At 42.8% G+C, this 14,140-nt stretch overlaps 1 protein-coding gene across 2 annotated transcripts in view; it reads right to left on the reverse strand.

Annotated features, from left to right (window-relative positions):
- The window catches only part of LOC144486240 (interferon-induced protein with tetratricopeptide repeats 5-like), a 115,860-nt gene that overhangs the window by 51,157 nt on the left and 50,563 nt on the right, over positions 1 to 14,140 (reverse strand). The window contains exon 1 of one of the 2 annotated variants that reach the window (XM_078204310.1): positions 9,007 to 9,084. In XM_078204310.1, coding sequence (XP_078060436.1) covers positions 9,007 to 9,011 — 5 coding nt within the window. In that variant the 5' untranslated portion in view covers positions 9,012 to 9,084. Of the gene's footprint in view, positions 1 to 9,006; positions 9,085 to 14,140 lie in introns of those variants that run through there. The other variant, XM_078204308.1, reaches the window with a different exon arrangement.

Genomic DNA, 14,140 nt, shown 5'->3' on the forward strand with positions numbered 1-14,140 from the left:
ATGAGCACAATAAGCTAGAACAGACCCCGGAGGTACCCCCGGCGGGCAGCAAGATTATGGTAAAAACACTACCAGGAAAACCTGGATTTGCCCCCAAATGGAAAGGCCCCTATGAGATCATTATCAGTGGAGACACCTGTGCCTGCACAGATATGCAAGGTAGGGGTGTCTGGAAGCATTGGACTCAGTTAAAGGAATACACCAATTACCGCAACAAAACAGTTAAAAGGGGAATAAAGGGTTAAAAGAAAACAAACAGGTTGTAAGTTTCTCTCTCACTCGAGGGAGGGAGAGAGCGAGAGAGATGTAAGATGTAATTGCGATCGAGAGCCTCATGTGGTGGAATGGGGTATAGCAGATCAATGCGAGTTTAATAAATTACGTTCCCCGGTAAATTTTACGATCGGGGCATCGGACAGAGATTTGGGGAATGTGGGAATAATAGCATTAGATTACATCTGAAGAGTCGTAAGGAGAGTTAGCCATTTAAGCACACAGTAGATTCGATCTTGCATCTGCCAGTGTAAAGATAATTATTTTAGGAGGGATATTTAAAAGTGATAAAATAAATGGATTATTTGGATCAGGCTTTGTTAAATTTGAAAATGTATTTTTGATAGAACTGAAGTTGAAAAGATAAACAGAATTATTCCTGCGTATTTGAACTGATGATTAATCACTTGTTTATATTCCTCTGAGTTATAAGACTTGCAGTAATTTTAAGATATAGTCAAAATTTAAGAGAGAAGGCAGTTACATAAGGTAGAATGGGAGTGCGTGTGTCACACTGGGAATTATTATACTGCCATAATGCATTCTAATTAAAATGTGTTACATGGATCAACCATGAAACTGTATTAAATGACAGACGGGCTAAAAGGGAGTGCCCGCCTATAATACCAAATTGACAAATCAATATAATTAGAGATGAGGGAAATAATTCAGTGGAATAAATGAGATAAGAAAATGCTGGGGAAGTATTTGTTACAAACGGTTAAAGATTAAAGTGATCAGATTTCTTGAATTTACTTCTGTTTTGAGTTGAATTACAGTTTGGAAGGCAGCAGCATAAAAGCGACTGTTAATCAACGGTCTGTATTCTTAAATGTTTTACTTCCATCCCAGTTTAAGATGTTAAGTCTGAATAAATGTTGGAAGCTTCCATGTGTATCTGTGTGTTTAACAACGTGATTGCGTGAATGTTTTGTTGTTGTTCGTTTTAATGTTGAGAAAGGAGTTAAACCTTGGAAGGACCATGTGCTCTTTCCTTGTCTTGAAGTTGAAATTATAAGAGTGTAGTTGAGAAGTTAAAAAAATAATAAGTAATTTGGTGAAAAATAGAAAAGCAGGAACAAAAGAATGAGGTGAATATACTGTCTATGAGTCAGTTTAAAGTCTATCAAATCAATGAATCGTAGTTCCGATTATCCCAAGTTACAGCAGGAGATTAATCAGTTAAAACCTCAGTTGTTAATACAAATAAAGATGTTGTCCTTGAGTATTTTTAATTTGCATTTGATGCCAACCATTGAACACCATGAATTATTGGAACTTGTGTTGCCAGTTAGTTACCGATATGAAATTCAAGACTTGTGTGATGTTCCGATAATATGCAACAAATTACATCATTTAAATCATCTAACATTGATGATAGTTCTGATAGTGTAACTAGTTAAAACTATATACTGCCGTTGGAATTGTGCCATCTATTGTTCAAGGTTTTCCAAATCTAAGAACACTGCAAAGCTTAGAACCTAGCCAGCTAGGAAGCAAACCAAAACATTTCTAATCAAGTAACTCTTGTTATTGTTATATGTATTGTGCTTGTTATTGTTCTAAAAGTGCAAGGAATTCTGATCTGGAGCTCAGTTTAAAAATGGAAACAGATTAATTTAAAAATTAAATTAAGAGGGTTTTGAGATACCCGATATAATATATATTGTGTATTGACAAAAACATAAGTCTGTGAAAAAAAAAGGCTAGTTATTCCAAACATGTAACCATTCTTTGCCATAATTTGTAATAACTTGCACAATTAACATTAACATGACAGGAAGTGAAACCGGATTACTTGAGAGAGAGAGAGAGAGAAAGAGTTGCAGCCAGACTCAAAAGTCTTGCAGCATTCGACTGCACACAACAAATGGTTTATTCGGTTATCTGTGTTTTTAAAGAGCTGTGTCTGGCAGCATAAACTATTGGCACCTGTGAGACCTTATGAGACAATCTGTCGATAGAAGGATCATTTCTGCTTAAACATTGCACTTTCAAATGTGGACAAACAAATGAACAAATTAGATATAATGTAAGAATACACCATACAAAGATCGGAGTTGTATGGTATGTGATTTAAATGAGAAAAGCGATGTCTTTTGATAGAATTAGCCAGCTGCAGCCAGTGCAAAGTGTTGTTTGATTTGCACCAAACCAACTGAAGGGTCTGTTTATTTCTTCAGAATAAACTCGACTGATCTGAAGTAAATATGCCTTTCTTTAAGCATTGTTTTTGAAATAACGGTTATTTTAGACAAAGGAGAGAGAAAGAGCAGCCAAAAACCAGCGCTGAGATTGAACAAAACAAACATCTGTTTCTAAAGCATAACTAAATTAGATATTATTATTACGTACAAGCAGTCTCCAGCTACATCAACAACTTGGCCACGAGAAAGTTTGTTTACCTTACATTGTACTATCAGAGAATGCAGCTAAGTTTCTAAGTTGGCCTCAGAATTCCAAGCTGATGAGGCCAAATTAGCTAAAATGAACTTAAAGCATAGCACAATTAATTACATTGGGCAAAAATACTTTGCACTGGCGAAAGCCATACAGATATCGGGGGGAAAAAAACGTGGATGAAGGTATTGCCCACCATACTAAATGAGATTAAGGGTTGCTACAAACCAAACAACCAGATTAACCCCTTATGAGCTGATGACAGGACGGACGATGCTATTACCAAAAAGCATCATAACAGGTGGGACCGATGTAGGTCCACTAAAAGATAAAATCAGGAGATATGTTTTGGAACTAAGCACCCAACTAAAAGAGATGCATAAATCGGTAAAAGACAATCAAGCAATAAGAGATGCAGAGAGAGCTTGAAATGCTCCCTGACAGTCCCAACAGTGGGATGTCCCAGTAAAAATATTACCTAACAAATCAGGGCTTGTACAAAAATGAAATGAGCCGTATGAAGTTATAATTAGTGGAGATATCCTTGCCTGTATATATTCAGTTGAATATGATGAAATTAATTGGAAAAATATGTGATATACTCCAATTGCAGATATAAACAAACAACAACTGACCTCCAAGCAAGCTGAACGGGCGCGCGGAAACTTTGCACGTGGGCGATATAGCCTTTGGACCATTGTATAACGGTCGCGCGGGATATCAGTAAGTGATAAGATGCTTCTCATGCTGATACTCACGACCCTGGCCCTGTTAGCCATAGCGGGAAAGTATAAATTGAATTATGAGGAGTTAGGGGTGAAGCACAGTGATCATCTCTGTAATGATGACTCTGTCTATTGTATGAACATCTTTGTGTATATGTCTTATCTGTATGCATCACAATCGAATCTGAGCAAGTGCTGGGTCTGTTCACACATTCCCACGCACGGAGGAAAGGGAGGAATTTCCTTATTCCCTATCCCTTTATCAGCTCCAGAAGTAATTGAATGGGTTTTAAATCAGAATGGAACCCAGAAAGGGACAAAGAAACTGACATTTAAAACCCCATCAGGTACCACTATGCAGGGTATCAGCAACAGTGATGTTGTTTCAAGGCTAGGGGGCTTTATCGACCTTTAAGAAGAATTACCAGCCCAGCTACGACAGATCAGGATCCCCACCCTACTTTGTTGTGAAAAATAAACAGAGAGGATCTATCTGCCTGATAAGAAATGGAACCATACCTGTTGGCCGTAGCTACTGTATACAGCAGGTTGATATCACTGATGATGCTGAGGCCATGATACAGGTCACAATCCAGTGCCCCATAGCCACCGTCCCGGTTAACCTCTCCTTCGCTTATATAAGCGCGATGACTGCATATAATGGTACCTATTTTGTCTGTGGAAGCAATGCCTATCCGTGGCTCCCCTGGAATTGGACAGGATTGTGTTATTTGGCATATGTGGTGCCTTATATTCACCATTACACTGATTTACGGGCCCACCCCGAGTACACCTGCTTAGGGCTAAGCGAGCCATCAGTGAGACAGAACGATTCTTCATGATAGCCTACCCATTTTCTGGGACGGCAAAGGCAGCGCAGGAACTTATACAGATGGCCTCAACCCGAGAGAAAGTTGCAAATAAGACTAAGGATGGGTTCGAGGAGGTGAGCACGGCCATCTCTGAAATGTCAGCAGCGGTCGTAGCTATTCGAACTATGGTGTTACAGAACTGATAGGCACTCGATTATGTGCTAGCCTCCCAAGGTGGAACATGTGCCATAGTTGTACGTATATTCCCGATGCTTCGGAGAATATAACTCGCTTAGCAGATCATATTAAACAAGTAGCAAAAGCAATACAGGAAGAAGGGAACCAATATCATGATTATATTCCTCCGGGCTGGCTGGGCCAATGGTTCGGGTCGTGGGGTTCATACCTGATGCATGGATTGATTGTATTAATTGTAATTGTAATTACTTGCTGTGTTTGTATGGCATTATTGAACGCCTGTTGCAAAACAGTAACAGCGCGGATTATGCCGGGCGCAAGTGTACAGGCGGAGGGGGCAGACCTCCCGACTAAGGAGCTGGGCCCATTCCCCGATAACATATGGTTCTGAGTTGGTCATAGGTGCCATGTTTGGACCTGGCATCCGACCAAAAGGGGAGAGTGAAGTCGGGAATGGGTTAATAAACTTCAAAACTCAAAGTGTCAAAGTGACCTCTGTGATATTTAGAGCTTGTATGAGAAGTGCTGTAGAATTCATTGTTTTGGTTAGAATTCATTGTTTCTTACATTCGGACCAGATAAGGGAAAACCGTTGTCTCCTGAATGTATATCAGATTAACTTGTTTGTGCAAAACCTGTAATATTGTTTCAAGGCAATGACGAACGATCGCGGCCTTGGAGATTGCTCATACAGCGGGAATCTGTATACCGAGGGGTATAAAACTCTGTTCTTACTTGTGTTCGAAGAGAAGGCTGGGGTCCACTGTTAGGAACGTTGCTTCTCCCACAATTGTGAAAATAACGCTGCACTTTGATTTACTAATAATGTCAGAGGTTTTTTTACCTACTACAGTTGGGGGCTCGTCAGTCACATTACAACAGTCACATTATCAATTCATTTAAATCCACTGCCCTTTAAGTTTTGAAAGAAAGCCTGCAGTGTCTCTGAGTTGAAAAAAATCAGTGCTTGCAATTTCAATAGCTGTTAGTGACTTAGGCCTGAGGGTTAACATTATTATATTACTACTATCTGACTGGTTTCACAACCTATCATTATCACAGTGGGATGGCCTGAAAGTTCATAGTTTGAGTGACAGCTCCCAGAACTCATGGTGGGTTTGCCGTATTTGCTCCCTGACAATTCTCACTCCCTCACTCCCCGACAATGGACGCCATTCTCAAACCAAACAATGTTCGTACCCACCTGAGTGGGTGCTTGACTCTCTTAGCATTGTTAGGAGGGGGTGTACATTGTTGGGGGAAGAGGGAACATTGATTAACAAGAGGGGGTGAACATCGCGAGGAGGGGGTGAACATCGCAAGGAGGGGGGTGAACATTGTTGGAAGGGGATGAACAACGACAGGGAGTGAGGTTAAAATTGTTATGGGGTGAATATTTTTATTAGGGGATTGAATATTGTGAATTTATTGAACATTGTTAGTCGTGGTGTGAACATTGTCGGCGGGGGAGGGGCAGGCAAGTATTGAACGTGTTCAGGAGTGGGTTGAAAGTTGTTGGATGGAGAGGGTGGAACATTAGTCAGTGTAGAGCCAACAAACAGAAGCTGAAGCTTCCCATGTCCGTACCCCACATGTCAGTAGATTGGGACCTCCTCAGGATTCTGCAGTGAATCAGCAATATCATTTAATTATTCACCCCTCCCCTAACAGAAGATTCAGGAATATTTGCAGCTACTTATCGCAGCTGTTATTGAGGAGAGGATGGAAGACTGAGGCATTGGAACAGTCACTGGATCAGAGAGGAGGACCTGAGTAAATCACTCCAGATAACTAAAATGCAGAATACCTGTCTGAGGGCACTTACTGAGAACCTGATGAAACATTGTGACAATATAGAAGTGGAATTTAACTTGTATTTGATACAAAGTCTGAGTGGAAATTAATTTTAATTAAATTTGAAATATTGCCTGATACAATATTATAAACAAACCTGCTTTTTGCTCTTATTTCTTCCGAGAGTCAGCAGTTTTGGTGCGGCGCTAAACTCTCACCTGTATGTGTGGCCAAAGCTGAGAGGACCAACTAAACTGAGGGACAAGGGAATTCAGAGAGAAGTGGGAGTTGTGAGCAGAGAGGAAAGGATGCTTCGAAGAGCAAGGGGACTGAATTAAACCGGAAACCTAACTTAAATTAATAACTTAAACTGTTCAAAATAATTAATTTAATAATAAAGCCAGTGGTGGGACAGCAGATTTTTCAATTGAGACAATAGATTTATGCGATACTTTTTCAAAAGGGGTTTAAAGTGTTGGAGAAAGGTCGCAGTCAAAGTTGCTGAACTCAATGTTGATTCCTGAGGGGTACAGCGTGTCCAATGGGAAGATGAGATGCTGCTTCTCCAGTTTGCGTTGGGCTTCACTGGATCACTGCAGCAGGTCAAGGATGGACTGTGGGCATGAGAGCACGGTACTGAGTTACAATGGTAACAGGAAGGGTGGGGTCATGCTTGTGGATTGGGCAAAGGTATTCCACAAAGTGGTCACCCTGTCTGCGTTTATTCTCCCCAATGTAGGGGAGACCACATTGGGAGCAGCAAATACAATAAACCAAATTGAAGGAGGTGCAACTGAAACGCTTCTGAATATGAAAGGAGTGTTTGGAGCCTTGAACGGTGATGAGGGAGGAGGTAAAGGGGAAGGTGTTACACCTTCTGTGATTGCATTGGAAGGTGCAGAGGGAGGGGACAGGAGTGGGGTGTGATGGAGGAGTAGATGAGGTTTCATGGAGGGAGTGGTCCCTGTGGAATGCTGACAGAGGCTGGGTAATGGGTGAGGGGAAGCTGTGTTTTATGGTAGCATCATGGCAGAAACGGTGGAGGCTGATTCTTTGAACGTGAAGAGTGGTTGGCTGGAAAGTGAGGACAAGGGGAACACTATCATAGTTCTGGGAGGGAGGGGAAGGGGTGAGGGCAGAGATGTGGGAAATGGGTCAAACCCAGTTGAGTGCCCTGTCAAGCACAGGCGGGAAAAGCCTTGGTAATCCTACACCTCTATCCCCCACCAGGAGGGTCTCAGAGCTCTCCACTTCTTTCTCAAGGAAAGGAGAGTTGCCCACTGCTGGGTCAGTTCTCAATGAGCATTCTGCCACTTTGTCAGCTTGTACTGCGACACTACGCCTGTTGGTTAGCGATACGTCAGGTGGGAGGGAGACAATTCTGCCTACTTCCCACCCCTGACCACTCCATCCCTCCCAGTCATCCTGCCAACATATTAAGTGATGGAAGGAACTCTCAGGTGGTGCTCTGGGCAGCGAGGATGTGATACGCGGCTTCCTCATCCCATTTCCCCTTTCCATTTTGGATGATTAGAACAGACGTAAAATCCAGAACCACCTTTCTCACTCAGAGTATGTGAGTTAATTCCTATTTCAGAACACTTTCCAACACTGACCCTCACAGAGTCATAGAGTCATAGAGGTTTACAGCATGGAAACAGGCCCTTCGGCCCAACTTGTCCATGCCGCCCTTTGTTTTTAAATCCCAAAGCTAATCCCAATTGCCCGCATTTGGCCCATATCCCTCTATACCCATCGTACCCATGTAACTATCTAAATGCTTTTTAAAAGACAAAATTGTACCCACCTCTACTACTACCTCTGGCAGCTTGTTCCAGGCACTCACCACCCTCTGTGTGAAAAACTTGCTCCTCTGGACACTTTTGTATCTCTCCCCTCTCACCTTAAACCTATGCCCTCTAGTTTTAGACTCCCCCACCTTTGGGAAAAGATATTGACTATCTAGCTGATCTGTGCCCCTCATTATTTTATAGACCTCTATAAGATCACCCCTCAGCCTCCTATGCTCCAGATAAAAAAGTCCCAGTCTATCCAGCCTCTCCTTATAACTCAATCCATCAAATCCCAGTAGCATCCTCGTAAATCTTTTCTGCACTCTTTCTAGTTTAATAATATCCTTTCTATAATTGGGTGACCAGAATTGCACACAGTACAGGATACAGTACTGTAAATAATTGGCCCGTCTTATGCTGCAGCGCTTCTTTAAGAAGAATGTCTATCACAGCAGACAGTAGAGTTTTCTTAAGTTGGCTAAGTTAGCCTTTTCAATGGCCAACAGCATTATGCTTTAATTATGCTTTAATTCATGTAATATAAAGGACGGAATATGTTAAAGACAGATGTGAATTTCTAGAATGTTTTTCACAATCCTCAGGATGTCCCAATGCTCATTCTGGTGAATGATTTGCTGTCACTATTATAATATGGGAAATGTGTCAGCCAGCTTCTACACAGAAAGATCCCAAAAACACAATGTGATCATGACTAGATCATTTGTTTAAGTGATTTTGGCTCAGAGATAAATATGGACCCAAACACTTGGAGAACATCCTTACCTTTTCTCTGATGTCGTGTCACTGAGAGGCAGACGCTGCCTTGATTTCATATCTCATCTGAAATGTGGGACCTCAGGCAACGCAGTGCTCCCACACCACTGCATTGAGAATAGGCCTGGATTATGTGCTCAAGTCTCTGGAGTGACAGGAATCCACAACACCCTGAGGCCGCAGTGATAGCACTGAGCTATAGTCTACACAGTATTAACACAAGAAAATCTGTCTTACCTCATGATGATCTGCGCAAATAGACAGGCTGCTTCTTCACTTCTGTTGTCTGATCAGCTGGAAGAATAGAATGCGATGTGCTCAATTCTTCCAACACACAAACACACACACACGCATACATATATATATCCTCCAACCACACCCTTCACAACATTCAGCATCAACTGACTTTCTTGGAATTGGACTTGACGCAGGGAAATGAAACCAAAAGTTAATTTATCAGTTGCTGAAAATCCACAATATCAAAACAAAATAATGTTCCCTTATTTAATGTTTCCTCCTTTCCTGTTTATGACAGCGGATCAGAACATTCAGATCTATAACACGGGTGGCTATTGTGCTTTTGAAATAAGTGTTCCTCCAATTGGGGAATCCATCTACTGCAATCAGCTCCAATCCACTCTGCGGAGCATCCATTCATTGCACTGGTGTCCACGTGAGGACCTCCTGCTGTGCGGGAAGCCTCTGAACTCATGCTGTCATGGCGACACTCAGGTTTTATTCGACTTGACGTTGTATTTGTGAATTTGAACCGCACAGTGACATTCAATCTATTCAATTGTCTCTCACAAAAAACCCTGTGTTCAGCTGTAAGCGAAACCCAACACTGGCATTGAGTAAATAACTAGGTATTTAAATTGCGGCAAGGATAATATTGAATATTACTACAAAGTCTCTGAATGCAGAGTGGATTGTTTCCGGAGATGTTGTGGTTTATTCCGGGATTTGACAGGGAGTGTTGCTACAGCCTAACAGGAAAGGCAGTGGAGTAGGCGACCTGCCCACACAAGGGCTACAATATGGGACAGTAGTTGCAGACGGCAGCATAACAGAGAAATGGAGCGGGGGCTGCCCAGAGGAACAAGCTCTAGAGTTGGTCCCTCTTGTTGAATTGCAGCTGAACTTCTCCAAGCATCTTAACAATGACAGGAGACAGTCAATACACTTGAATATCTCCGTCAGTAACCTCACCTGTGTTGTCCTATATTTCACCTCATCCCCCCTGAGTCCCCTGCATCAGAACCAGTTTCCAAGCTCCCCATCTGGCTGACACACGAACCATCTCCCTCACCATGAGTGCTTGTAGCTCACTCAATGTCTGGTGGTTTCCCCCACACACTGATCCTACACCTATACTTGTCTGAGCCTACAGTGCTGACTGTGTCGGATCTGCTGTGCTGTTCTGCTCTGTCCTGCTGGGACTGGCAAAACTGGACAAACAATAGGACTTGGATGTCTGAAAGCAGAAGATCATAAGGGAAATGTCGATAAGCGGTGATGAGGTGTTATGAGCTGTTAATATATTGGGAGTGTGATGCATTGAGAATGAGAGGTTAAAGTTGTGATAGCCAGGACATGTCATGTGATGATGAGTTCGCTGATCCTTGACCTCCCATGTAAGGTCACTAATTTCGTTTGACCCTTTTTGTGTTCTGGTGTTTCATCAGATTCGCAGCAATAAAGTTCTGCATCAGCCCCTGCAATTCAGTGCTTTGAAGAGGACAGACTGCCTTTAAGAAAGACAGACTTCTGCACAATGTGCTCTCTGTGAATATTTCTCCATCTGCTACCACACGAATTTCTATCCCACTCTATCCATATTTGCTGCTCTGTTCACATTATCTTCTGCTGTATAAACTCTGCCAGTCCTTATTCATCAATCTCTCAGTCGTTAACATGCCCTCACCCACCACTCCCATCCTCACTTACCCTATTCATCCTAGCACTGTGCTGACGGTCACTGCCTGACAAGAACTGGTGTTCCAGAGTTTGGGAAGCTTCCTCTCATCACCCAGTTGGTGTCCACAGCCTGTCAGAACTATGTTAATGAGGCCCAATGTCCAACACCGGTCATGCCTCGTGTTCAGACGCCTGGTACCAGAGTGCGTCAGTGTCTCTGAAACCAGTTTTCTGGATAGTTCAGGGTGACGGCATGGATCAGTTGCTGAGCTGTTCAGAATACAATTTTCAAACTTGAGTTCAACATGTGTTAAACTCTCAACGTTAATATGAACAATATTGTACGTGTTTCACACCTGGTGGAACCTAACACCCCAGAGTAAAGTTAAAGATATAAGTGAAACATTTTATGTGGCTGGAATGGCAGAATTTAGTGAAATCAGCAAAAAGATCATCTTTATTCCACGGGATCAGGATAATTTGATCAGGTGAATTCAAAATTGACTCAGTTGTAGGAGACAGAGGCTGCTTTCGTGACTGGAAGCCAGTGTCCAGTGGCATACCACGGGGATTTGTGATGGGTCCCCTATTATTTGTCATTCATATAAACAACATAGATGACTATGTGGAGGGTAGGATTATTAAGTTTGCGGACGCCACAAAGATTGACTGGGTGGTCAACAGTGAGATGGAGTGTCTTGGGCTGCAGGAAGATATAGACGGAATGGTCAAATGAACAGATAAGTGGCAGATGGAATTTAACCCTGAAAGGTTTGAGGTGATGCACTTAGGAAGGAGTAATTTGACAGGGAAATATTCAATAAACAGCATAATCCCAGGAAGTTCTGTGGAACAAAGGAACCTTGGCGTTTTGTTTATAGATCTCTGAAGGCGGAAGGGCATGTCAGTAGGGTGATGAAAAAGGCATATGGGACACTTGCCTTTATCAATCGAGGCATAGATTACAAAAGCAGGGAAGTCATGTTGGAATTGTATAGAACTTTAGTGAGGCCTCAGCTGGAATACTGTGTGCAGTTCTGGTCGCCACATTATAGGAAGGATGTGATTGCACTGGAGGGGGTGCAGAGGGGATTCACCAGGATGCTGCCTGGGGTGGAACAATTTAAGTTATGGCGAGAGGTTGGATAGGCTTGGGTTGTTTTTTTTGGAGCAGAGAAAACTGAGGGACGACCTGATTGAGGTGTACAAGATTATGAGAGACAAGAACAGAGTGGATAAGGAACAGCTGTTCCCCTTAGTTGAAGGGTCAGTCACAAGGGGACATAGGCTCAAGGTAAGGGGCAGGAGGTTTCGGACGCATATGAGGAAAAGCCTTTTTACCCAGAGGTCTGAAATACGCTGCCTGGGAGAGTGGTAGAGAAGAGTTGCCTCACATCCTTTGAAAAGTACCTGGATGAGCACTTGGCATGTCATAACATTCAAGACTATGGGCTAAGTGCTAGTAAATGGGATTAGGTGGGAGTTCAGGTGTGTCTGCCAGTGCAGACTCGATGGGCCAAAGGGCCTCTTCTACACTGTGTGATTCTATGATTGTATGATTCCGAAAACAAAATATGAACAACTAAAATGGATCAAACCAACGTAACAAAAGCAGAGGATCAAGTCTTTATCTGGGTAGGCATATTAAAGAAGGAGCGATAAAGGCGGAGGATGCACTGTGGAAGGTATTTCCATGTGGATGAAGGTGTGATGAATTAACTGCGCCATTAAAAAACAAGGTAAAGCTGGAAGTCACCAAGAACCAGAAAAATGATCAAAGGATGGATTACGGCCCAGAATCAGGAGCGATTCTATACCTGAAACAAAAGAACAGGAGCAGGATTTCTCCTCAGGTCCCCAAAAGGACATTTTGGACCTCCCTTGTCCCTGGATTCTTTCCCTCAGGCCTCACTTCTCTGTTCTGCTGGTTTTTCAGCATTAGCCGAAGTGTTTACTGGCCTCAATGTTCCTCTTCTCGACTATTGTTCATTGCTCTGTCTCTACAAGATCTTTTCTCAACTCTTTCTTTCTGCTTTGCATTTTGCTTCTCCGAGACCCCTTTGAAATTAGAACATAAGAACATAAAAAGCCAGAGCAGGAGTAGGCCATCTGGCCCCTCGAGTCTGCTCCGCCATTCAATAAGATCATGGCTGACCTTTTTGTGGACTCAGCTCCACTTACCCGCCCGCTCACCATAATCCTTAATTCCTTTGCTGTTCAAAAATTTATCTATCCTTGCCTTAAAGACATTCTATGAGGTAGCCTCAATTGCTTCACTGGGCAGGGAATTCCACAGATTCACAACCCTTTGTGTGAAAAAGTTCCTCCTCAACTCAGTCCTAAATCTGCTCCCCCTTATTTTGAAGCCATACCCTCTAGATCTATTTTCACCCACCAGTGGAAACAACGTCCCTGCTTCTATCTTATCTATTCCCTTCATAATCTTGTATGTTTCTATCAGACCTCCCCTTGTTCTTCTGAATTCCAATGAGTATAGCCCCAGTCTACTCAGTCTCTCCTCATAAGCCAACCCTCTCAATTCCGGAATCAACCTAGTGAATCTCCTCTGCACCCCCTCCAGTGCCAGCATATCCTTTCTCAAGTATGGAGACCAAAACTGTACACAGTACCTCCTCCTGCCCTCTCTCTGAGCTCCTCATCCAGTGCATCCTCTGGGGACTAACCTTCCCAATCTCCCTCGCCCGCATTCACTCCTCCCAGTGTTGACCCTGTGGACTTGGCCAATGGAGGTCAGCTCTCCCCACCCTCCCCACATTACCCTCCAATATGTCTGTCCACTTGTGAACAAGGCCCTTGTCACCCAGGAGCTTATTGTGGATGATTTGAGTGGAGTCAAAGCCCCAAAATATGTTAATTAGAGATGGAATTCCAATGATGTATAGCTCACAATTCTGATCAGCTGGAAAATGTGATGAATTTGATTTTAATGATTATCTACATTAGTGGATTGATTGAGAACATTGCTCAGTGTGTCATCATATCCAGATTCTTGGATTGCGGCATGTTGCAATAGAAACGGAAGATGTGAAATGAAACTCACCCCTGTTGTTTTAGCTTTTGCCTTTTGACCACAGGAGAAGTTTCAAACTGAGGTGTTGAGGGACTGGAACCCAGTGTAGTTCAGTGAACAAAGGCTTGACACACCTGATGGAACTTTCTTGGCACAGGATTCAGCTTCCGTAGAGTTTAGTGCATTGGGTGAAGTGGGCTTGGTGTGAGTTAGGATACTGGCCGTAGAGATTGGGATGAACTAAAATGTGGAGGGCGGCGAGTGAGTGTGGAATGTAATCGAAAAGAAGAGGAGGCATCAGGACAGATGAGGAAAAGTTTATGGATTTTCAGAGGCACCTTACAGCAGCATGAGCAGAGCTGGAGGGTGGACTGCAGAGGGCTTTTCTGTGTGAATGAAGGTGTTCAGAATTGTCAGCAGAAT

The sequence above is a fragment of the Mustelus asterias genome, unplaced genomic scaffold (assembly GCF_964213995.1).
Source record: "Mustelus asterias unplaced genomic scaffold, sMusAst1.hap1.1 HAP1_SCAFFOLD_301, whole genome shotgun sequence".
NCBI lineage: Eukaryota > Metazoa > Chordata > Chondrichthyes > Carcharhiniformes > Triakidae > Mustelus > Mustelus asterias.